Source organism: Dama dama, chromosome 20 (genome assembly GCF_033118175.1).
Source record: "Dama dama isolate Ldn47 chromosome 20, ASM3311817v1, whole genome shotgun sequence".
Classification (NCBI taxonomy): Eukaryota; Metazoa; Chordata; class Mammalia; order Artiodactyla; family Cervidae; genus Dama; species Dama dama.
In genome coordinates this window covers 42435862-42460515 of record NC_083700.1, presented here as the reverse complement: position 1 = coordinate 42460515, position 24654 = coordinate 42435862, and the positions used below count along the sequence as shown (strand labels likewise).

At 36.6% G+C, this 24654-nt stretch overlaps 1 protein-coding gene and 1 non-coding gene across 2 annotated transcripts in view; one reads left to right on the top strand and one right to left on the bottom strand.

Moving 5' to 3' along the window:
- Nucleotides 1-18388, top strand: part of SLC30A7 (solute carrier family 30 member 7) — an 87913-nt gene extending 69525 nt beyond the window's left edge. Inside the window, exons 9-11 of the mRNA XM_061121282.1 lie at nucleotides 2922-3012; nucleotides 8978-9127; nucleotides 17045-18388. Of these exons, the coding sequence (XP_060977265.1) occupies nucleotides 2922-3012; nucleotides 8978-9127; nucleotides 17045-17092 (289 nt within the window). The 3' untranslated portion in view covers nucleotides 17093-18388. The remainder of the gene's footprint in view (nucleotides 1-2921; nucleotides 3013-8977; nucleotides 9128-17044) is intronic.
- On the bottom strand, nucleotides 7110-7216 carry LOC133041790 (U6 spliceosomal RNA). The gene has a single exon (XR_009689362.1). It is a non-coding gene; the product is annotated as a U6 spliceosomal RNA (small nuclear RNA).
- Nucleotides 18389-24654: the final 6266 nt, after the last annotated feature.

The following is a 24654-nucleotide window of genomic DNA, read 5'->3' as shown; positions in this document are numbered from 1 at the left end:
AAAGGACAGTTTAGGGACATCTAGAGAGGTTACAGCATGAGACAAAGCATGAAAGGAAGAAACAGCAGAAAGTGAAGTACAAATATGTTTATATTTTAGAGAGCTTAAAATGTGAAGCAAGAATGATAGGAGGTGAAGCTAGAGTTTACATTTAATTCCCCAGGCAGTTCAGTTCAGTCGCTCAGTCGTGTCCGACTCTGCGACCCCATGGACTGCAGCACACCAGTCAGTAGGATTTTCCTCTTTTTTTTTTTTTTTTTTTTTGAGGGAAAGATAGAGTCAGGTTCTGATTTTAATTAGATTGGTCTAATAGCTTTATACAGAATGGTTCTGTTAGTTATCGATGGTAAGATAACAACTTACACAAAATAGCATAGCTAAAATGACGCACATTATTATCTTTGCCTTGGCTCGGGAACTTGAGCGTGGCTGACTGGGCTCTCCAGCTCGGGCTCCCTCACACGGTGACAGTCACGGCGTCAGCCAGGGCTGCGGTCATTCTAATGCTCGTCGGGGGAGAATCTGCTTCCAGTCTCACTGAAGTGCTTGTTGATAGTGTTGAGTTTCTTGGGGGCTCTTGGCCTGAGGGTCTCGTTTCCTCTCCAGAAGCATCTCTCAGCTCCCCTTGCCTTGGGCCTCTGCCCAGGGCAGCTCACAGTGTGGCAGCTTTGAACAAGTGAGAGAGCAAGAGAGGAGGGTGGAAAAGATGGAAGCCAGCGTCTTTTACCTTAAAAGCATCACTTTTGCCGTGCTTGATGCATTAGGAGCAAGTCACTGGATCCAGACCACACTCAAAGGGAGGGGATGACACAAGAGCACGCACACTAGGGAGGCAGGGGTCACTGGGATCCATCTTTGAAGCTGCCTGTCACAGTGAACTTAAGACAATAAGACTAGAGGCAAAGGGACCACTTAGGAGGCTATTTGAGAATCCAAGTGAAATGATACGGAGATTATTGTAGACGTATGTAATAGAATGAAGAAGGGGGGTGGACGCAAGAAATGCTTAGCAGGTTAAGTCATGAGAACTTGGTGATTTAGAGCATGAAGGTTTTAAGGGAGAAGAAGCAATTAAAGGTGGCATTTAATTGTTTTTGGCTAGCAAATCACTATCTGACCGAAGAATATTTTCACTTGAATGTGTCTTCAACTCCTGTCCATGTTGAGCTTTTATATGCATCACTGCTATTCTCTCCACACTTTTAGTTTTCTAAACTTGCCCTTGGTGTTGCTTCCCTGAACTCCACTCTCTCAGTAACTCAATATCTCTCAGTGTCTGTTTAATTTTCCTATTTGTCTCTGTTCCTACTTTTACCCGGCTTACCCAGCTACTTACCTCTGTACACAGAGTGTGGGAACAGTTTCTTAATTTCTTCTCTGAGGCCTTTCCTTTCTTTACTCTAGATTCTAAAACATCTAATAGCTAGATACATTTATCTTTCATTTAACCAACAGGTATTGAGGGCCCACTTTGTGATCAGCATTTTACTGGGCCTCCTTGGGAATATAATAGCAAGACAAGCATTGTCCCTATTCCTTTGATCATTAATATCCTCTCTTCCCTTTCTTTCTGTCAAAAATAACACTAATCCTTTAAGTTATCCACTTCACCTTCTACCTTCCTTAAAACGTGTATGTTTTATTTTGTTTTCTCTTTATCTTCTATAGCTTTGGGGTTTCTGGAGTTTCCCAAGTGGCTCAGTTGTAAAGAGTCCACCTGCCAACACAGGAGACCCCAGTTTGATCCCTGGGTTGGGAAGATCCCCTGGAGAAGGAAATGGCTACTCACTCCAGTATTCTTGCCTGAAGAATTCCATGGACAGAGGAGCCTAGCGGGCTACAGTCCATGGAGTTGCAAAGAGTTGGACAACACTGAGCATGCACACATACCTTTAGCTATAATCAGGAGGAATTTTACTCTAGAAACATTGGAATTCTATAAGTTTAAAACAAAGCAATAGCTTCAGCTATTAAGTGTAATGAAGCTATTCCTGACCTTGCCTTTCAGTCAGCATCAAGCATTAGAGCAGTGAGTATCTGCTCACTCCAGTGACTTACTGGACTGCCCCTGGAGGGCTTTCTAAAAATATTGATACTTCACCTTTTCCTCAGAGATTCTCATTCAGTTTGTTAGGAATGAAAACAAACCACACTCTTAAGGTGAATTTGATGTGTAGCTAGCTTACAAAACTGTTGCATTAGAGTCACCCTCACCGTTATTACATTTAACCATCTAAATAGCCTAAAGCTATAATTTCCAAATACCAGTTACAGACTAATTACATCAATTCATACAGACTTTTGGGCCCTGTCACTAGAGGTGCTGACTCTTCACTAGATCTGTGGTAATATCCAGGCTTCTATTTTTTTTTAATAATCAAAGAAGATTGATATGTAATCTGGTTGCAAAAACATTTGATGAATGAACCTAATATACTGTATTAATTTTTTTTTTTGTATTTTCCTTAACAGAACTGTTCAGATAAATGCATGTAAATGTTTAATAAATGTTAAGGACCAGTTAGCCATGATATGCTTTATAGATTACCTTGGAAGATTCTAGCCATTGGAAGTCATATTCTAAATGGCAGTTGAATGACCGCTGTGTTTAGATTTTTAGATGCTCCAGTACTATTCAGTAGTATAATATTAGTATTATACTAACATTGCATGCACTGAAATATTGCATTTAACTCTTTTTTCATGCACTGATATATTTCATTTAACTCTTCTACTTTTACTTTAAATAATAACTTTTTTGTCCCATGAAAAATTTGGAACAGTGACTGGATTCTTTTTCCTCATATTACTCTGATAAATCTTTGTTATATTCTACTGTCAGGAGGTATATTATTACTTTCTTGCAGGATGGGATGGTCAGAATGTGGCTCTAATAAGTTTGTTGTCTTCCTTTTCTATAGTGTTATTCCTCTCTTAAGAGAGTCTGTTGGAATATTAATGCAGAGAACTCCTCCGCTTTTGGAAAATACTTTACCTCAGTGCTATCAGAGGGTAAGTTTCAGTGCTTCCAAACCATTGGGTTTTAGTTGTTTCCAAATTGTTGGGGGTTTCTTTTATAAATATGGGTAGCATGTGTATATAATTTAGTATTTCTTCCAAGATTAAAAGCTGACCATGAATGCCACTTAAACCAGAATAAAATCATTGGAAAATATTGAGCTTCACTAAAGAAATGTGGTAGAAATTGTCCTCATCTAGTCTAGAAATCCAGCAGCTCTTTTAAAATATAAATATGAATAGCAGATGGTATAAGCATTTCTTCAACATGTATTTTGTAAGCCTCCCATCTTCTAAGGTCTTATATTCTTCTAAGGTCCTAGGGGTGTAATGGTAAACAAGATAGAGTCTATCAAAGTATTTATGGTCTGGCAGGGAAACATAGGCACTAAACAAGAAATAAATAAGGAAATATCAGTGATGATTACTCTAATAGAAATGAAACAAAGTGAGGTGGCAGACATGGATGGCTACATCAGATTTATTGAGGATGTCATATTCAAGGAAGCTGAAGTCTTGTTGATTAGAAGGAACCAGACATATGAAAATCTTGCAGAAGAGTGTTCCAAGCAAAGGAAAATGCTAATGCAATAAGTTCTATGGCTGGAACTAATTTAGTGTATTTGAAAAACAGTGAGGAAAAGCCGTTGTGGCTGAAGCCTAATAGATAAAGGGAAGAGTGGCTGGAAAGGCTGGAGAGAATGGCAGGGGACAGATCATTCAGAAGTGTTGGTCTTACTAAGAGGTTTAGATTTAATTCTGATTCTGGGGGAAGCATTAGAAAGCTTTTATGCAGGGAGAGTGTCACAAAACTTAAATTTTAAACGCTTATTCTGCTTGCTATTAGAGAATAAACTCTAGGAAGAATGAAAGCAAAGAAGACCAGTTAAGAAGCTGTTATCATTTAATTTGAGAAGTTATGGCTCGGACTACAGTGGTAGCAATGACAGTGGAGCTAAGTAGATATTTTGGATACGTTTTTAGAGAGAGATTGTGTTAGCAGAGGGGAGAGAAAGCGTTGGATTGCAGCTAGCTAGATCCTAATACTGTTTGTGGAGGTTGATGCAGGTGTGAGGGTAGAAAATCCTCCCATATCAAGAGTTCTATTCTGGATATGTTAAGACTGAAATGCCTACTATGCTTCTAAGCGAAATGTCACTGAAGTGCTGGGATGTGCAAATCTGGAATTTTAGGGACTGATTAGAACTAGGAGGAGTTTTGATTCATCAACTTATAAATAGCCTTTAAAACATTAGGATTGTGTGAGATTACCATGGGAGGATTCAGCTCTATTCTTTAGCTCAAGTTTCAACTCCAGATTTAGTGCATAGGTAGAAAGGGAGCTGGAAAACCCAGAAGAAGTTGAAGAAGGAGGAAGTAATCAACTGTGCCAAATATTTCTGTGAGGCAGTTGTAATGGAAACAAAGAAGTGACCATTGATTGGCATCATGAATGGCATTAATGGCCTTGATAAAAACATTTTCAGTAGATTTAGTGAAAGCTTGATATAGTAGATTAGGGTGGAAATGAATGGGGGAAGTAGAGATAGTGGTTACAGTCAGTTCTTTTAAGAAGTGTTGTTAAAGGGAGTAGAGAAACGAGCTGAAAGCTTGGCTATGGATATAGTAAGAAGGGGGAGGGAATTTGTTAAAACAGCATCCCATAGAGCATTCCCCAGTAATGGAGATGTTCAATAATCTACCTTGTCCAGTTTGGAAGTCACAAGGAACCTGTGGCTATTGAGCATTTGAAGCTTAATAATTTTGAGCTAGTGCAACTAATTTTTTAATTTCATTACATTTTCATGTATTTAGTCACATGTGTTGAGTGACTTATGTATTGCACAGTGCAGTTTGGGAGCATGTGTGTTGCTAATGGGAACATGTCAACTGAGAGGAAGACATTGATGATATGGTAGTGAAGCAAGTTAATTTAATGAAGGAATGAAGTTCTTGAGAAGGTGAGAAGGGATAGGATCCAAAGCATTATGGAGGAATTAATTGTAGATAGGAGCCAGGGGTACTATATCCTGCAAGGGAAGGCAGAGAATTCTGAAATAGGCGGGGGTTGACTGGTAGATTTGGTGGGTCAGAAGAGCTTCTCTGTGTGCTTCTATTTTCTCTTTGACCTACAGAGCAGTGTAATCATACAGAGACATGAGAAGACCAGAGGCAAAAAGAGAAGGTGTAGAATAGTTCTTTTTGAGATAGGGAAAGTGAAATGCTGCCCATTTGACTTTTGTGGTTTTATGATTTTAAGGGAGGACCAGTCAGCGTAATTGTGGAAGAGAAAGGGGCAAATTTAGTGAATGCCTACTCTAAGCTGGCCCCTATACTAAGTGATGTACATATATTGTTTCTGTTCTTCAAATTAACCAAACGGGCTAAGTTTCCTATTCCTTTCCCTAGGAAAATTGAGTAAAATTGAGGCTCAGAAGATTTAAATAACTCATCTAAGGTCACAGATGGTAGCGGCTGAATCAGGATTCTAATCCATATAATTCTGGGGTTAGAAGCTCCTCCTGTTTTTGTTGCACCACACTGTCAGAGCAAGAAGAGCAACATAGACTTTCATCTGTAACTACGCTTTCTGCACATTTTTAGTTTGAGGAAAGTTAATGCCAGTTTCTATAAGAGCCATTCCTTAACTTATGCTTTAGAATAACTGCAAGAATGTACTTGCACTGCTGTTTCAACGGAGGTAGAAGAAATCTCTTCAGTTACCATGTTGTTTCACTAGCAGTACACCATTCATGAGGATAGTCTTTAGAAAAATGTGGAGGATATCAACTTCAAACCCTCTGTCATCAGAGTCCTGAAAGAGGAAGAGAAAGTCCATCTTGCCCTGTTTCCCCAGTAAAAGCAGTTTTGTTTTTTTTTTTAATGAGCACAGTGGGTATTGTCTCAATTTCCCACCAAGAGTCTTGGAGCTCATAGAAGGTAATCCTACATGCATCAGATTCTGATAAAAATAAATATTTTGATAAAAAGTTCAACCTTTTCTTAGTTAACATTCCAAATAGATTACTTAAGAATCAGAGAATCTCAGAATTTGAAAAGAATTTGAATTTATTATTCACTTGGTCCAGACTTCAGTCTGTTGCAAGAATCTCCTCTGCAACATTTAGTTGGTCATCCAGCTCCTTGACCATTTCCAGGAACCAGTGGTTAATCTCTTCACAGAGTAACCTCTTTCTCTTTTAAGTTGATCTAATTGTTATAAAGATCTTTTTACATTGAGCCTCTTTTAACTTCTGAATTCTGATCTTAGTTCATCTCTTCCAGATCTACTATCTACAGAGATACTGAGCAATAGCAGTAGTTGGGCATCTTTGTAAAGATTTTCCTGATCTTCAATGGAATACATCTAATGTTTTTTTCCTTAAGTGTTTTCTATACATTTTTGGTAGATAGCTTTTAGTAAGTTAAGAAAGTGTCCTTCTAAGCATAAATAGGGGTTGAATTTTATTAAGTAATTGCAGTTCTTTTATTAAAATGATTGTGTGATTTTTCTCCTTTGCTTCATTAATTGAAGAGTAACAGTAATAGAATTTCTGATATTTATTGTTTCCTTCTTGGGATAAACCTGACTTAGTCATGATAACTTATTTTTTTTGCTATACTGTTGGATTTAGCTTACTTAATTCATAAGAGAATTCAGCTTATATGTTACTGTCTTTATCTGGTTGAGGATCAAGATTATTTTTACCTATATGACATAGCACCTCTTTTTTATTTTCTGGCAAATCTAAGAGTTAAGTTACTTGAACGTTTTCTCTCTGGGACTTGGCAGGGTTAGGGGAGCTTTATGAAAGAGAACTTTTATTACCTTTTCAGTTTTTAATGGTCCTTTCATATTTTCTGTTTGTTTTTTTTTCTTATGGGATTTTCTGTATTTTCTGAAATAATTTCCCCAAATTTATTCATTTTTGTCTAGTTTTTTCAAATTGTTTTTTGTTGTTTTTCTGATTTTATTATTTATTTATTTTTTCCAGCTTTAGTGAGGTAAAATTGATAAATTAAAATTATATATATTTAAAGTGTACACTTTGATGTTTTGATATACATGTACGTTGTGAAATGACCACCACAAAAATAGGGAACACTTCACAAGTTTGCATGTCATTCTTGCACAAGGGCCAAGTTAATCTTCTCTGTATCATTCTAATTTTAGTATATGTGCTGCCAAAGCAAACACAAAATTGAGCGTTTATTCATTTTATATACGTATATACTGTTTACTGAGCGCTTACTTGCAGGCCAGGCTCAGATGCTTAGAGTTTTAGGTGTTCAGGATATAACCATGAAGCTCAAAAATAAATCCCTGCTCTTATTGAGCTTGAGTTCTGTCAGAGTAGACAGGAAATAAACAATTTAAATAACATAAGTAATGTGGCGTGTGTCATTAGCTGCTGAAAAGTAAAACAAAGCAGAGAAATGTAAAAATGAAAACGTTGTTTTAGCTAGGATAACAGTGGAAAGGCTTCCTGAGAAGTTGGTGTTTGAGTAAGGGCCCACGTAAAGCAGAGCAGTCATTATTGTGGAAGGAGGCACACTCCAAGCAGAGGGAATCGCAAACGCCCTGATAGGGGCGTGTTTCAGACTCTTCAGAGTGGTGAGGATGCTGCTACAGCTGGGGAAGAGGAAGCAAGGGGAGGAGGAGGAGATGACGTAAGAGTGGTAAATAACAAGCGGCCACATCACATGGGTCCCTGAGTTATTGTAGAAGCACTGGTTTTGGTTCAGAGTAAGAAGGGAATCTACTGAGGATTTTGAGCAGAATGAAAGCATCTGACGTAAAGCAACAGAACCTCACTTGGGCTCCTATTTTGATACTAGATGAAGAGATGCAAGGCTAGCAATAGGGAGACCACTTACTTAATCAAACTAAAGTAGCTTTAACTGGACTGATAGCAGTAGAGATGGTGAAAAGTATTAGGATTCTACTCGGTTGTAATATTGTATACTCATATGTTGATACATTCATATATTATAGTGTTCCCTTTTATGGTTTCTTAAATCTGTTATTGGTAGTCGTTTTCCTTTTTCATTTTGTACTTTGTTTAGTTACATATTTATTTTATTTTTTTAACTCCATCAGTTTGTCCTGTCACTGGTTCCTAACCTCAGGGTGAGGAACACGTAGGGAGCCATTGGAAAGACTTAGAGCCATCCCTCCCGTTTTTAGTTGTCACATGAGTTGGGGAAGGGTATATGTTGGCATTTAGTTTTCTGGGTCCTGGGAGTGCAAAGATCCTGTAGTTTCTGACAGTTGTACACAATGAAGACTCATCCTGTCTAAAATATGCCCCCACTGTGTGTAAAGACACTGACTCTCTAGCTCATTGATTTTTTTCAAAGAAGTAGTGTTTTGACATTGAGAATTCCATGATTTCCACTTTTCTGCTTCCCATCCTTTATTTCTTTTCTTTTTATTTCTTAAGTTGACTTTGTTGTTATTTTCCTAATTTCTTAGCTCATTTGTATTTATATTTATCCTCTGATCGACATATGGTTGACTCTTGAACAACACAGGTTTGAACTGCACGTTCTACTTATACATGGATTTTTTTTTTCCCCTCAGTGGTAAATTCCACAGTACTATATGGTCCATGGTTGGTTGCATCCCCAGATTCTTGATTGAGTGGCAGGCTGGTGTCCCTTCCCCTGCACTCTTCTCCGGTCAGCTGTATTTAAAAATGTAAATTTCCCCTGGGCACTCTCTCAGCTATGCCCTGCAAATTTTGGTATGTGTTCATTTATATTTCCTGAACACCTATCATAGTACCAGCATGTAGTAAGTACTCAGTAGGTGTTTGTCAGTCAGTTTGAACCCAGCCCACCAGCCCACGTTCTTCCTTAGAGGGTACACTCCATGTTTACTGATGTGTTGTGTAATGATTTACATTGCATCCACTTATATTTGATTTCACGTTAATATCTGCTCTTCATATTTTAGGTGCAGCAGTTGCAAGGAGTTTACAGTTTACAAGAACAGCATTTCTGGACCTTATGTTCTGATGTTTATGTTGGGACCTTGAAATTAGTAGTAGCACCTGATGCGGATGCCAGGTGGATTTTAAGCCAAACGCATAACATTTTTACTCAGGTATGATATTTTTACTAACCTCTTTTAAGGGTCTAGGAATTTATTGTATCTACTAGTTTTAAAAATATTTACTACTTAACATATTAAATATATATATATTCTATACTGTGAGGTATATATAAAAGATTTTTTCAATCACAGAGTCAAATTTGGGAGATCCTTGCTTTTGTGAATACTCTTAATGAAGATAGTCCTGTTTATTCATTATTGAGCTGATTTGAGCTCCTTATGAAAAAGTAGATTCTCCCTTACTGACACTCCTTATAAGACATGTTATATGCTGTTTGAAGCTAGGAATTCCAAGATAGTATTTGGAATAAGAATAATGCCTGGTAAGTCGCTTTAACTTAAAGCAAACTCTCTTTTAACATTTTTGTCGATAGCAAAGCCACTGCTCCTTCTTTGTGATTTAATGACTTAAGATGCTCTTGAGTTTTTCTTAATTCTGTATATGGAATCATGAATTAGTCAGTTCATGGCTGCAACCTAGTTATATCAGGTAATGTTTATGCCATCATGAGTTGACATAGTGACTGATAAACTAAAAGTGATTACTAGGTTATTCTGAACCTACTGGGAAAATAAGAACATCATGTCAAGAATATCTGAGGAGAGAGAGACCACAAATCTTTTTTGGAGGGGGCTGGTTCTGGTTTGCTGGAAATACTTGGCAGAAAATGTAGATGTTGACACTGCTGCCAAATTTATCTAACACATAAATCTAATGTGGAAACTGATTCCATGCCATAAAAATCTGTGCTTAAAAACTGACCCAGGCCTCCTAATGTGATGCAGTGGGAAGTATACATGACCTATGTAGTACTCTTGCCAGAAACGGTTAATGTAAATCCAGTCACTAATAAACAACCAGACAAACCCAGCTTGTGGCCTGTCACCCTGGACTCTTAAAAAGTGTCAAGAAAGGAATAAAAGGAACGATAGTGGCTTTTTCTAAATTAGAGGAGACTTCACAATTAAATGGCAGCGTGTGGTGCCTGACTGGACCTTAAACTGGGGAGAAACATCACAAAGGAAATTGCTGGGTAATCAGGAAATTGAAATATGGATACATGATAGTTCACATAATTATGTAGGTGTTAAACTTCTTGGGTATGATACGGTACTGTGGCTGTAGAAGAAAACTCATGTTCTTAGGAGATACATGCCAAAGGCTTTAGTGGCAGAGCATCAGGATGTCTAACTTTCCAATGCTTCAGCAAAAGAGAAAAGGATTACAAATAAATACACATACAGAAAAAAAAAGCAAATATGGCAAAATGTTGGCGATTGGTTTATATAGGTGATGGGTAGATAGGTATTTATTGCGCTATTCTTTTGTCTTTAAGTCTTTTTCAAACTAAAAAGTTGAAAAATAAAACTTCCGTGGCTCCTCATTACCACCAGGATAAAGCCCAAACTTTCTAGCATGACCCAGTTCACTTTTCAAGCCTCTCTCCTGCTATTCACTGCCATGTACTTCATACTCCAGCCCCACTAGACTCTACTTATCTGTGTGAGACAAAAATCCTACTCTAATGTAAAGGTCCGATTCAATTGTTACTTTCTCTCTAAGCCTTAACCCTTCTAAAGCCTCATATACAAATGAGAGAAAGAGAGAGGGACAGATGGACAGTTTAAATTCAGGACCTTAGCATAAATTAAATGATCTCTCTTGTCTAATAAAAGAGAGATGTATGGTTATGTTCCTTTGGAATAATTAATGAAATGGTCCTATAACATAGACAACAGCAAGACTTACTCTACTGCAAAACAATATACTAGTATCATTTGTTTATCCTAGACTTTTAAGAACGAAGTCTTTTCTTAGCAGGTGCTGTAAGAAATCTATACTATTGTGAGTTTCATAATGCAGCATGTAAAAACCTTCACAGTAAGTCAGAATCCTTCTCACACCTCCTCCCTTTTTCAGAGGCAAAAAGGAGAGCATGGCTGGCCTTCAGTAGCTTTCAACAACCTTGCTTTCCACTGCCGTTTCTAGATCATGATTCTTTCCTTCAGTCTATCGATTTTCTCCTAGTTATACCATGTCCTTCCACCCTCACAGCATGAGCGTCTGTCCAGCTCTAGAATACCTCATGCTGTCCTAAAACTTTGGCACTTAAGTCACAGTTCTCCCTCTGAGAAAGGAGTGCGATTTACTGGTTTAGAAATGCACAAGCAGTGGTGTCTGTGCTAAGAACTGCTGAAGTTGTAATTGAAGTGTGTGGAGGGAGGTTTTTCTGGTAACCGTAGAAATCTTGGCTTTGAACATGGCTGAAATTGAGTTTACTCAGCTGCTTCTTTGGTTTTGGAAGCTGTGTTTGGGTTTTGAAAATTTTCAGCTCTAAAACATATTTAAGCCTTTTTATCAGCTAAGGTCAAACCAGCTTGATTTCATTCCTTGCAGAGACCAGGGACTGTCTTAGGCTTGCAGTGAAAATGGTTCAACACATTTTCCCCAGTGGGGAGAGTGAAGTCACCCTACTCATAACTTTCATTCCACACATTTAATGATTGTAAGTTGATGTGTGATAATTATTTTGGTTCTGAAATATGTGAAATTGAAGGATTTTTAAAAAATTATTTTCCTTTTCTGCTTATGCCCTCATCACACATATTCATTATGCTATGAGTATATCCTAGGGCTTGCAGTAACATTTTCGATTCTTAAATTGAAATTTAAGTTTTTTACATTTTTAAAAAATTTAAATTACGTCTTAATCATAGATTTTACTTACCAAAAGTAATAAAACTCAGATTGTTTCATTTTTTAGAAAAAAATTACACTAATGCTTTAAGTACTTTTCTTGTAGAAAGACTTTAAATACTGGTGGCCTTAGGTCCAAAAGACCAAAAGAAGAATTTTCTCAATACCTGGTACTTCTATGATATTTTAAAGTATTTTTCTTAGAGCTGATCTTAAATTGATTAAAATTTTTTTTTAAGTTCTTGTTAAAATTTGTATGGAGATAACTTTGAGGTTAACATTAAATTTGAGAACTCTAACTTTTTGTTTTGTTTATAAATCTGTAAACTTTGTGACTCTTTTGGAACTGTACATTAAGCATGTCTTTTTATTTTCATTTTCCATAGTTATCACTTAATCATGAATGGTTAAGGCAGCTGGGTTGCTGTCATAAATGTAGAATAACACAAGTGAATTGGTAGAAGTCTCTTCAGTGTTTATATTTCTTTGGGATTATTAGTTAAGTGATAATCCAGTTTTAAACTACAAGGTTTTTGTTGACATTGAAAAAGTCCATTCTCCTCACTGCATGCACTAACTTTTTAAAAATGATGTATCTTTTGGGAATTGATGAACTAGAAAACATTATTTACATTTAGTATTTGAACAGGATGTGGACGTGGGAAACTGGATGAGGAAAGCAGTTTATCATTTTATGTTTCTTGTTTTGAACTGGCTGATATTATCTGTTAATTTTTTAGACACATTTTGTTTAGAAATAATGTTAGAAGAAAAATCTAGAACATGCTTGGGCTCATAACCCTCCTCAGCTCCACAAAGCAGAAAAGACAATTTAACTTAATGCGTGTTATTTACTCTTCAATAGAACTTCTATCTTGATATCTTCCATTTTTTCTCTTCTGGCCTGTTTCTGCCTGTTAAGTCCTAACTCCTCGGCTTCCTGCTTCAGCCTTCTGTACTCTAGTCTCTAGGCTCAAAATAGAAGTTAACACTGATACCCAGGAGGAACCTGAAGAGCCTCCTCACTAGCCCAGTTGAGAGTTCCCCAAGATTCAGAACCTCCCACCTCCACCACTCTCCTGCATGCATAATCCCTTCAGTGTTTCTGACAGCAGACATCACCCCACTTTGTTGTGTCCTGGGAGGTGAGAGTAGAAAGGAGGAAAGAGCTATCCAGTCTTCCAGGTGGTGAGCTCTTTTTCTACCCTTTCCTGTTTGGGGGTGGGGGGGGGTTAATCTTCTGTAAGTGTTGGTTGTTTTTCATTAATACACAGGGTTTAAGTGCTCATTTGTTGATGATGGTGGATATAACAACAGCATCAGCAGCTGGCCTTATTGAGAGCCCTCCACATGCCAAGCACTGTGATGGGTGCCTAATGCATCAGTCTATCCTTATGAGACAGGTGGGGTATTAGCCCCAGTTTATAGAAAAAGGAGCCCAGACCCACGTGATTGTTCATGACTTGTAATTTCATCATTTTCGGTCACTATTTCATGAATTCTGAGATGATTTTGTTTTCACATGAGAGACTTAGGCAGTTTTTCAAAAATTCATTTTTATGGGGTAAAGATTAATGCTTTCAGTCAAAAACTAAAGTAGAAAGTTTCTGTAGTTTTTGAGAATTGATAGAGAAGTACAAACAATCATTAATTTTCTATAGCCATATTGTTTATTTTTCTAAATTTTCTTAGAAGCATAGGTGTTTAAAATAACTGTCTTTCCCATTTTAAAAAGTTTTAACTGATTTTTTTTATGGTTTGTATATGATTCTCAGGATATAAGATACAAGTATTCTATGGTTTTCACTTTTTTGAAGGACAGCCCTCAGCAGGCCTCTGAGTGCTAGTGTCATCCCGATAGTAGAATATTTAAGGGAACCAAGCACCGTTTTGATCTCCTGGAGTATTTGTCATGGGAATAAACTATATAGGAAACCTAGTTTGTTCAGCAAGTAGGTGACATACTATAGGAGTCTTTGAAAATTTCACTTTTTCTCTCTACTTTGAAGGAAATTGAGAAAGGAAAATGGGAAACTGGAAGACCTAAAGCTGTGCCCATCCAGCCAGATGGATGAAACAGATCACTTTTCTGTTAGACAGAGCTTTTGTATGAAGCAGTGGGCCCTTAGGGGAAAAATACCAGCTTGAGTAATTAACTCATGATTATGCAAAGATCAATTTACCTAGCCTCTTTGTTTTTCTCCCTTTTTTTTTTAATTGCCTTGGGCTACCTCATTTCTTATTACCATCTTCACTGTATTTGGGCCAGGATTTAGGAAAGTGGCAGAGATAATAATGGGAGACCAACTTATTTTGTCCATTTAACTTTCATTAACAAGTTTGTTGAAAAGAAATTAAGCCAGTTTATTTGGGCAATAAAGAGTTGGATACAACTTGACCACTGAAGAACAACTTGAGGTTAGATATGCAAGAAATTTGCAAAGGGGTTTCCTAAGTACAGTTCTCTTGGGGCCCATCTGGGTTGAGTAAATCAAATATAATCAATCATAATTTGTTTTTTATAGCATGTAAAATATTTCTCATATGTTCACACATGATCCTTACAGTAGTGCCTGTTATGTAACAACGGTTTATTAAATGTCAAATACTGAATGAATACACAACAGTTTTGTGAGATAGGTAGGATTGATATTTATCCACAATTCTAAAATTAGAAAAACTGAGATTCTGTTTCAGTTTTTAGCTTAAAATCATAAGATATTAAGTTCTATCTTTTTTCTGCCACAGAGCTCTTTAAGGAGTGCATGCTATTAAATGCATTTTCAGAGAACTTTAACTTTACCACAGCAAGGATTTTTTTTTCCTTTTTAATGAGACAGAAAAGCTAACATGTTTTCTGTGCTGGAAAGGCACTGGGGTCTTATCGGGCTTTTTATTTCATTAGAGCAGCTCCTGCCTCTTTGGGCATTCATAGTGTTGGGCACAGCCCTCCAACTTGAATGCTAGGGGGAAAGAAAGCCATGCTAGAAGCAATGCTTTGAAGAGCCCAGAAATTCCTATGAAAAGGTAGCATTATTATTTTATCCCCCACTCTGGATTTTCCTTTCTTTTAAATGTTCTAATTTACTTTTCATTCGGTGTTACTGACAAAGTGCTTATTGTAACTGATTGCATGCTTTAATATTTTTCAAATTGTTTATTTGAAAGACGGAAATTAGTAGAATTTCACTTCATCCAGCTGTTAATCACTTACTGTGTGGTGGGCACTACTTGAGGTTCTGGGAGTCAGCAGTGAAAAACTAGACAATCTTTTTATTTCAGAGAGAGTCCATTATCAATGGAGAGTGACAATAAACAGTATCACAGCAAAGAAGTTTTATGATATATTAGCAAGTAATAAGTGTTATAGATAAGGAGAGCAGAGTAGGGAGACCAGAGGTGCTGAGGCATTTACCATTTCTTGCACCAAGCTTTGTTGTTTTTTTTTTTTCTTTATGGATGGATAGATATATAGATAGATGATATCTATCTCATCGTCTCATCTGACATACTATATATACTTGATTTTTTATCATCTCCCCTCCTTCCTAGTTCCTGATAGCTTATAAACTCCATGAGCACAAGGTATTTTATACCTGTTTTGTTGGCTATTATATTCCCAGGGGATAGAACAGTACCAGGAATTCTAAGAGATGTACAAAACTATTTGTTGGATGAATGAATTGACTGCATTTGATATAGGGTGGTCAGAGTAATCCTCACTGACATCTGAGTAGAGATGTGACCAGAGGGAATGTGTCACGCGGCAGTCTTTTGGACCATTGTTCCAGGCAGAAGAGCCAGTTGTGGCTGGAACAGAGTGACCAAAGGGAGAAGAGTACGAAGTAAAACAAGAGAGGGAATCAGGGACCAGATCACGGGAGGGCTTTAAAGGGCACTGTGAGGACTCCGACCTAAGGACTAAGGGAGATTAAACTGTTGTTGGTTTGGGTGATAGAGTGGCAGCTGGAAACAGACCAAAGCAGTGCAAAGCTAAAAGAGTGAAAGCTAGATCACAGGCCGTTACAGAATACAGGTAAGAGATGATAGAGACTCAGGCCAGGGGATAGCCGTGGAGGTTCCGTAAAGTGATCAGAGCAGTTGCAACACTGAGGGAGGACTTGAGCTGGAGAAGATACCTGATCAGCAGGTTTGAGGGGAGGAGATAGTGATCAGCTTAGCTGTGTTTCAGTGCTTTCAGATGTTCATGAGTAGAACTGTCAAGTATATGGTGGGTAGGTTTCAGCCTACAAACAGTGTGAGAATGTAGACGGTACTGAAAGTCTGAATATTGGGTAAGACCATGTAGGGGGGAGTATCAAAAAAGAAGGGATCTGAGGATTGAGTCTTTGGGTATTTGAGTGTCTAGTGTTCAAAGACAGGAGGCAGAACCCGCAAAGGAGACTGAGAAAGACTGATAAGTGAGGTAAAAGGGCAATCAGGGAGTACTGTGTGGAAGCTAAGAGTGGGAAAAGTGTTTCAGCAGGAGGAACTGATCCCCTGTGTCCTTGCTGCTAGGCGAGTTACTAAGATGAGGACTGAGAATTGAGCACTGGTCTGAGCAATTTAGGGGAAGTGGTTGGCCGCAAAAGTTTGGTTGAAACGGTTTCAAGAGAGAAGAGAGTAAAGGAATTGTAGACAGCAAATACAGAAAAATTGATAACAGAAGAGATGGGGGCAATTTTGAGAGCAGTGTCCTTGAATAGCAAGTTTATATCCAAAATTGAAGGGATGAGTTGGAGTGTAAAGGAATGAATAACTAATAGATGGTTTTACTTATTTCAGTGTTTACAAATCATTTATCATAGGAAGATTTAGATGGCATTGACTTCTGGTTTTAATAGCCAACTCGTCAATCACTGGGGTGTTCTCTCTAGGAGAATACAGGTAGATGGGTAACCTCATTTTTCCAAAATTCACTTGGGCAAGGCATGTAATTAGTAGCACAGCTTTCTTTTGTAGAGCTATATGGAGAATCTTTCTGTTTGTTTTTGTAACTAATTAACATACTTATTTCTAAAATAAAATCATTGGCACTTTATGATGAAAAATAGAGGATTCTTTCCCAAAGACAGAAGAGAAAAATAATTCTTCCCTTTTTCAAAAAGAAAGAAAAAAAAATTTTTTCCTACTACTTTTCAGAAATATATAGTCTGTTATAGTTTGTTTAATTTTCTCATTTTTTTTTTTTTTTTTTTTTAACTTTTCAGGCCGGAGTGAGACAGCTTTATGTACAGATTGACTTTGCGGCCATGTAATGAGTGAAAAGAAACTATGCTTTTTGGGGGGACCTAATTTTTCTGGTACTGTACAATCCTAAACATTGTACCTAGCTTTCTAAAAAGAGAAATCGTCACTACAACTCCCCAGCGCCAAGTAGACCAGGTGGAGTCCACCGTTTGTGCTCTGCCGGGAGTTTACAACTAAGGGGTCAGAAGTAAGAGGACCTCTCCTGGACTTCTGGTCTTGTCTTTGTGCTCTTCTCACCAGACCATTTTGATTTCTGAGGTTTCTAGTTTGGTTCCAGGGTAATGTTTTCTCGGTGTTGTTTCCTTTTTTTTTTTTTTTTTTCATTTCAAATGCCCTCACTCCCACCCCTCATCCTAGCCAGTAAGAAATTCAGACTGTGGGTCTCTAATCATCTGGAATGTCTTCACTGAAGCTGCTGGAAACCACTGCTTTCATTCCCACAAAACCAGTGTTATTTTAAAAAAGAAAAAAAAAAAAGAAATGGAAATCTGTTTTATATGTAATGTCACAGTTGTTGACGTTTTTCAATATAATCATATGTTTGTGAAATTGTTTGTACCTTGCAAACTTATGAACCAAACCATATTGGGTTTTCAAAGTGCCTTTGTATCAGAAAATGTATTTGCCAGCATAGAAATGTTCCATCAGAGGTCATGTGTATTTTTTTTTAATGGGTATTCTGTATTCTGTACAAAATAAGACTCTTGTTAGTAACATATACAGATGTCTTTTTGTGTACTTCAAGCATAGGTTTAGATACAGAAAAATTTGCCTTTTATTGCTCTCTCATCAAAAAATAAAAGGTGTTATTTTGCTTTTTAAATCAAATTCAGTTATTAAATTATTTTGTGGACTGTGTTTTCAAAACTTTGCAGATGCTTCTGTTATACAGACAGGTGTTTTGACTTATGACATCTGCTGAATTTCAAATTTCTAAAAAGCTACTGTGTCTATGATAAACTTTCCTGTATCTCTTTGCTGTTTTTAAAGATTCTCTTAATGAAAGGGAAAAGCATATAGAATGAAAGCAGAAAAGGTTGTGACAATGTTATTTTGCTTTTTCGTTTTTCAAATGCCAAGTCCTATAATTTGTTTTCCTATGCAAGCATTGCAAAAATACAGTTGCTTTCAGGAATCCTAAAATGGCATTTTACTGAGTTTGAAGTATTGAAGGTATGGAGTAAATGTGCTAATGTAGAACTCCTAACACAAGTATCTTGGAAGTTCATAAATAAATTGATTTCTAGGTTCTTGTTTATTTGAAAAATAAAATTGCAATTTGAGATAAGTGCTCGAACGCTCTACTTAAATGTTCTCTGTGTTTTATGAAGAAATTGATCTGCATTTTCCCACTGTACTTCATTTTCTCATAATGTACATTCCTTTTTAACTGAAAGGGAAAAATTTAAAAAAAAATTTTTGAAACCCTGCAGGATGGAAATGAATGTTTAGAATGAAGATAAGTAATAAGCACTTTTTCACTGATGTGGCAGAAATCACTGTTGGTTTTGTCTTAAGTTTCAGAGTACCTATTACCCTATTTCTGACCTACAATTTATGAAATATACTGTAAACTACAGACTACTTGCTTCATGCTTTTCTAAACCACTGCAGATTGCCGTGAACTATTGATAGTCTCCTTTTTCTGCAGATTATGTAGTATTTTCAAAGTATTTTTACATACTGTCAGGCAGTTCTGAAGCTAAAAATTCCTGTCAACAGAATACTTTCAAGTGAAACAATTGTTAAGATGTTTCAAGAGGGTAATAAAAGGAAATGTTCTGATAACGGTACTGCTTTTTCACTGTAAGTTTAAGTAGTCACTTGGAAGTTTGCATCCACTGCCAAGCCTGAGATACTCTGTAGGTTTTGGCATGTTGTGGAAAGTGACAGGTCTGCATGAAGGCAGGGACTTCGATGTGTGCCTTTAAAACCTAATTATGTGAAACTGTACTGATACTTCGCATACAGAGGTAATATTTGCATTGGCCTGTAAAATTTACCAGTGCACACTGAAGATCCAGTTCTGCCTTTCACTGAGTCCTCCATTCCAAGTGAAGTTTTCTGTCAAAATATGCATCACTTTAAGTTTTACACTCTCAGTACACAAGTGCATGAGTATGGTTTTTTAGGACATTTGACCAAGATGAAACTCTTTATTTTGCACCTGTTATAAGAGATCTCCAATTCATATCATTTAGCAGGTTGGCATTAACATTTATGATTTAATTAAATGTTCTTAAACCTGTGTGTGCAACAGGAAAACAATTTTTTTTCTCACTCTTAGGAAATACTTTTGTCTTCTCAGTGTTCTTGGCACAGATGTACTGCTAAAGTAGATAATTTCACTGAGAAATACTACTTGATTATTCTTATAAAACACATTTAGAATGTCTCTATTGGGGATTCTAATGTTGGGCTAATTTGGGGGAAAAACATCTGGGATATAATTTTGCTAATATTTTAAGAACCAAAATATACTCTGGAGAACAAATTTGTATTGCTCAGGGAATGTTTACCTTGCCAAGTAAACTTCCCCAAATAGACTAGTTTTGTGTTTTTACATCTAAGAATACATTGACCGAGATGAAGGGCTTAACCTGTTCACAGCTCCCTTATTTTGCTGGCTCCTTGTGCGCTTTGTCGAAAGACAGTATCTACTTTATCTGTAGCTCAGTGTTCCCCGTACATCCCCACAGCCTCTTCTGCAGAGACATGAGGAAGTGGAAACAGATGTAACTGGCATTTCCCTTATACCTGGAACGCTCCAGCATTCTTCAAAGCCTGTTTGTATACACCAGTAACCAAAATACTGTGACTTTTGTGCACCTTTGTTAAACAGCCAAATCACTGACTCCAGATGCAGTTGATCAGAGTTCTAATAATTTTTTCAACCTCCTATGGAATAATCAACTTGATAGATATTATTAATATGGTAGCATCCTCTAACATAATTCTGGGGCTTAAGAATAAAAATAATTCATCGCTGAACATAGAATTTTAGAATTTTACATCCAAGGAGACTGTCTGTAGAAGCAGTCGTGTTCTACCTCTCGTTTTACAGATGAGAAAACTGAAGCCCAGAAATGCTGTCATTTGCTCAAGGTCACAGAGATAATTATAGTGGCAAAGTCACGACAAGAATCCAGGTTTTCTGACTCCAAGTCAAGAGTTCTTTCTACTCTTCTGTACTGTGTCTCCAGTGTAATAATATTTGCCTTTATGTAAATGTGATGAAGAAGCATTTTTTAAATAAAAAGACATCTGACCTCCATTTTTGGTACATTAAGGCACTTTATAAATGGAGTTTTACTGTATTATTTTTCATAGCTAATTATGAGGTTTAGAATATTATTTCCATAGTATTCTTTATGAAAGATATAATTAATTTTTTACTCTTTTTTACTTTTCTACTCTTGTGTAACCAGTCCCTGATTTTTTTTTTTTTAAATAGTGACATCTCTGCATTGGATACTTTTAACTTGTGAATAAATTTTTGTTTATTGCCCAAGACTAAATCCAATTTAAGGCCTGCTTAGTTTATTTTGATTATATTCTGTGAATTGATACTTTTTAGAAACAAAGCTAATTCACAGGTCATATCATTTCATTCTTGTTACTTTAAGTTTTCAGTCACTGGAGGGATCTTGAATTCTTAACATTATTCTCAGAGCCACACAAATTGGGCATTAAATATTGTATAGAACAAAACAAAAATTTCAACAGGGTAGAATTTTGAAGTCTTACAGAGAATCCCAAATGTTAAATTGCGACTTTCAACTCTTCATTAAAAGCATTACCTTGAGAAAGTTAAACTTTGTTTTTCTTTTTGTCACTGTCTTGAAAACAAATTATTTTCCAATTCACAAGAACTTTGGCAAAAAAAAAAAAATGATTTTATTCTTCGAAGAACATTCAATGTTTTATTCAGAGAAGAAGATTGTTTGAAGACATGATCCCCCAAAAGTCTTCATGATCTAGATCTCTACCACAGAATCAAGACAATGAAAAATTATGTATTAAAAAAATATTTGCAGATATAGCTTTATTTACTATAAATCAGTGTGTCTTTGATGAGGGTGTCTTTGGTTTATGTTTAACCATTTCCTAACTACAAATTATACAGAAAGAACACCCTTTTATTGAGTATTTATGTATCAGGCTCTTTGTATGGCCTTTTTCATGTTGTCACATGTAAAAGCTTTATATTTTCATTTTAAAAAAAAGAATATTGCATGATATTGATTGATAGACCTTTTTCAAATATATTTTATCTTCTGATTCTCCTACTATGCTTATGAGGAAGAAATTCATGACTCCATTTTACAGATGAGGAAGCTGTTTTGAGAGAATGTAAATGAACTGACTGGGGAATGGCCAGTAGTAGAGCACTGATTCCAGATCAAGTACTTTTTGGTGACAACTACTCTGTTTTTTGTATGTCATTCTATAGTGATTTAAAGATCCAGGAAGTAATATCAGACTTAAATACACTGTCCTATAAAATTATGAGGCTTCCCAGGTGGCTCAGTGATAAAAAAATATCCTCCTGCCTGCTTGCAGGAGATGCAGGTTTGATCCCTGGGTTGGGAAATTCCCTGGGGAAGGAACTGGCAACCCACTCCAGCATTTTTGCCTGGGAAATCGCATGGACAGAGGAGCCTGGTGGGCTACAGACCATGGGGCCGCAGAGTTGGACACCACTGAGCGACTAAGCACAGCACATAACGTTTGTTTAGACTCAGTCCTTCTTTGGATCCTCTCCTATGCTTACTACCTTTGCCATTTAACTTAAACTCTGCAGACTAAAATGAACGATCAGAGCTCCTTTAAGCACTTTTAAGACCATTTTTTCAAAAAATGTAAAATTTTTCTTAATACAGAGTTAACTGCTTAAAAAGGACTGACTCAAGTGTCAGCGCCAGTGCGAGTGAAGAGAAACACCTCCTGGCCAAGAGACATTAAATTAATTGGTAGGAAGTTGTCTTCTAAGAAGTACAGATGATTTTGCACTTCAAGAGAGGGATGTGTACAATTTGATTTACATTACATTTTATAGACTTTATAGCTCTTCAAAAGGAAAAAATATATTTCATAATTAGTATTAATCTATGCTTAAACTTAATATTTAACTGTGAACTCTTCCCATGGCTTTGAAAAGTTTAATATTTGTAACTTTGATCATGGTGGAAAGTATGTAAAAAAAGAATGTCTTTGTCTCATACATCCTATTACCAGCAAATTTAGCATGAATTTACACTTACATGCTCAGTAAATGTTTGGTTAACCAGTGAGTAACTATTGTAGTCAGCAGTGGATACACAAGTAAGGTAAAACCAGTAATTTACTGTTTATTACAGAAGACATCTTAGCTTTTCTTTGGCATTTTTGCACAGATAAGTGACTTTATATTCACTATGGCCATTTTTTTTTAAAGTCACCCTGTAAGCTACTCCTTCATTTTAATACAGGAACAGTGGGAATACAGAGATGTTTTCCATTTTGCACACTGTGTTCAGACAACAATTTGGTAGAACTGGGACAGTGGAACCTGGATCACCTGAGTTTTTATATTTTGTGTATTTTGAATGAGAAACCACAGTCTCTCTTTTTATAGGAAATTGCCATATTCCTATTATCCAGTACTTTAAGGGCCTGTGTATAACATCCTATTTCATTTATCCCAGATGCATTTTCATCCAAAACTCTTTCAGAGGTCTATCTTGAAAGTGCTTCTGTACAAGCAACACTACATGTATTCATTAAGTGATTTAAATATTCCTAAGTTAGTTTATATCTTCTCTTTTTCTCCTCTAAATACTAAATTTTAGTAGAGCTTCTATTTCTTATTTTCTGTCTCTTTTCATTACTGCTGCCAATGTAAAACTTCTCTTTCACTGGCAAAAAAAAAAAATCTTTGTTTTGAATGTTAGTATTTGAATTTTATGTATCATCATATGTCAATTACACTCAGTATTCCGTTTTGAACTAGACATATCCTGTCAAGAGCTTGTCATGTAGTCTCATCACTTCCTCTAACAGTAACAAATTTAGTGATATATCTGCCCAAATGATATTTTGCCCCAACATTTGTGAGTCTGATCAACAAACAGAATGAGTCTTCTGTATCAGAAATACTGTGAATGAAAAGCTGCCAAATCCCTTCTTGGTATATTTTAAATACTTTAAATACTTTTATTTTAAATACAACACTTTACCTCCCTGTCTTTAATGGTTTAAACATATGGCCACATTTGATTTGGGTTTGATTCCTTTGGTGAAGAGTACACCATCAAAACATTTCTAAATAAACATTTGAGCACAAGGCTAGGTTGGAATGTCAAAGACTATATTGTAATTTGGTTTGAATATACTAGAGTGAGCAATTATGATTTGCCTAAGAACAACATAACGAATTCCAAATGTGTATTTCACTTTTTTCTACTTGAAGACATTCATGTATTTTGTTTAACCTCAGATGTATTTGAAAAGAATAATAAGTGATTGTTATCAAAATTCTTCCAATAAAATTTCTGTTAAAAAGTTTTCACCTGAATTGTCTATTCGTTTGATGAAGCTCCAATACTTTGGCCACCTAATGTGGAGTTGACTCACTGGAAAAAACCCTGATGCTGGGAAAGATTGAGGGCAGGAGGAGAAGGGGACAACGGAGGATGACATAATTGCATGGCATCATCAACTCAATGGAGATGAGTTTGAGCAAACTCAGAGATGAAGGACAGGGAAGCGTGGTGTGCTGCAGCCCAAGGGGTTGCAAAGAGTCGGACATGACTAAGTGACTAAACAACAACAACCTGAATTGTCTATTAGTTTGATGAACAGAAAAGACCACTGTGAATCTAAGTTACTGGAACAGATCCTGGAGGACTTATGGAATGTAAGGGGAAGAATGATTTTTAGGGCCCAGGGACAGCAAAACTCATCAGGAGAGAGGAGATAGTAGGAGACTTGGAAATGTCTCGACACTGAAGATCCTCACTGTAAATCGTCCTACTCATTATTTTACGTCATAGACAAATCTCAGTATCTCCAGATATTTAACCTCAAATTATTGTCTCACCTTGTTCTCTATCATCTCAGCTCACAGGAAATAAAGACCACAAATATCCATTATCCTTCCAAATTTTTTCCTCTATAATCAGAAGAAATTCTTTTTTAAAATAACTTCTTCGCAAAACCCCAGATCCCACTCATCCCATCTTCTCAAATGTACTCTTATCAAAGCAGTCTCTTCCTTACCATCAACCTGTGCTATAGGATGAGGGGTTTATCCTCAGTGTGTGTGTGGTCAGCTATCTCACGTGTGGCCTACATGCACTTCTTGCTCTCTAACTGTAGCGTTTAGTAATACGGCTTCACTCCTCCCTCGCTAGTTTGTAGAGTTAATCAAAAGCCATCAGTGGCTTTACTTCCTGTCACGCCATGGCAGAACTACCAGCATCTCTAATTTTACTTTTCCCACTCAAATCTCTTTTCAACTCCCATTTCTGTTCAGAATTCCTTCAAGAATTCTTAGAAATCTAACTATTGCCTTTGCCACCTCCCATTT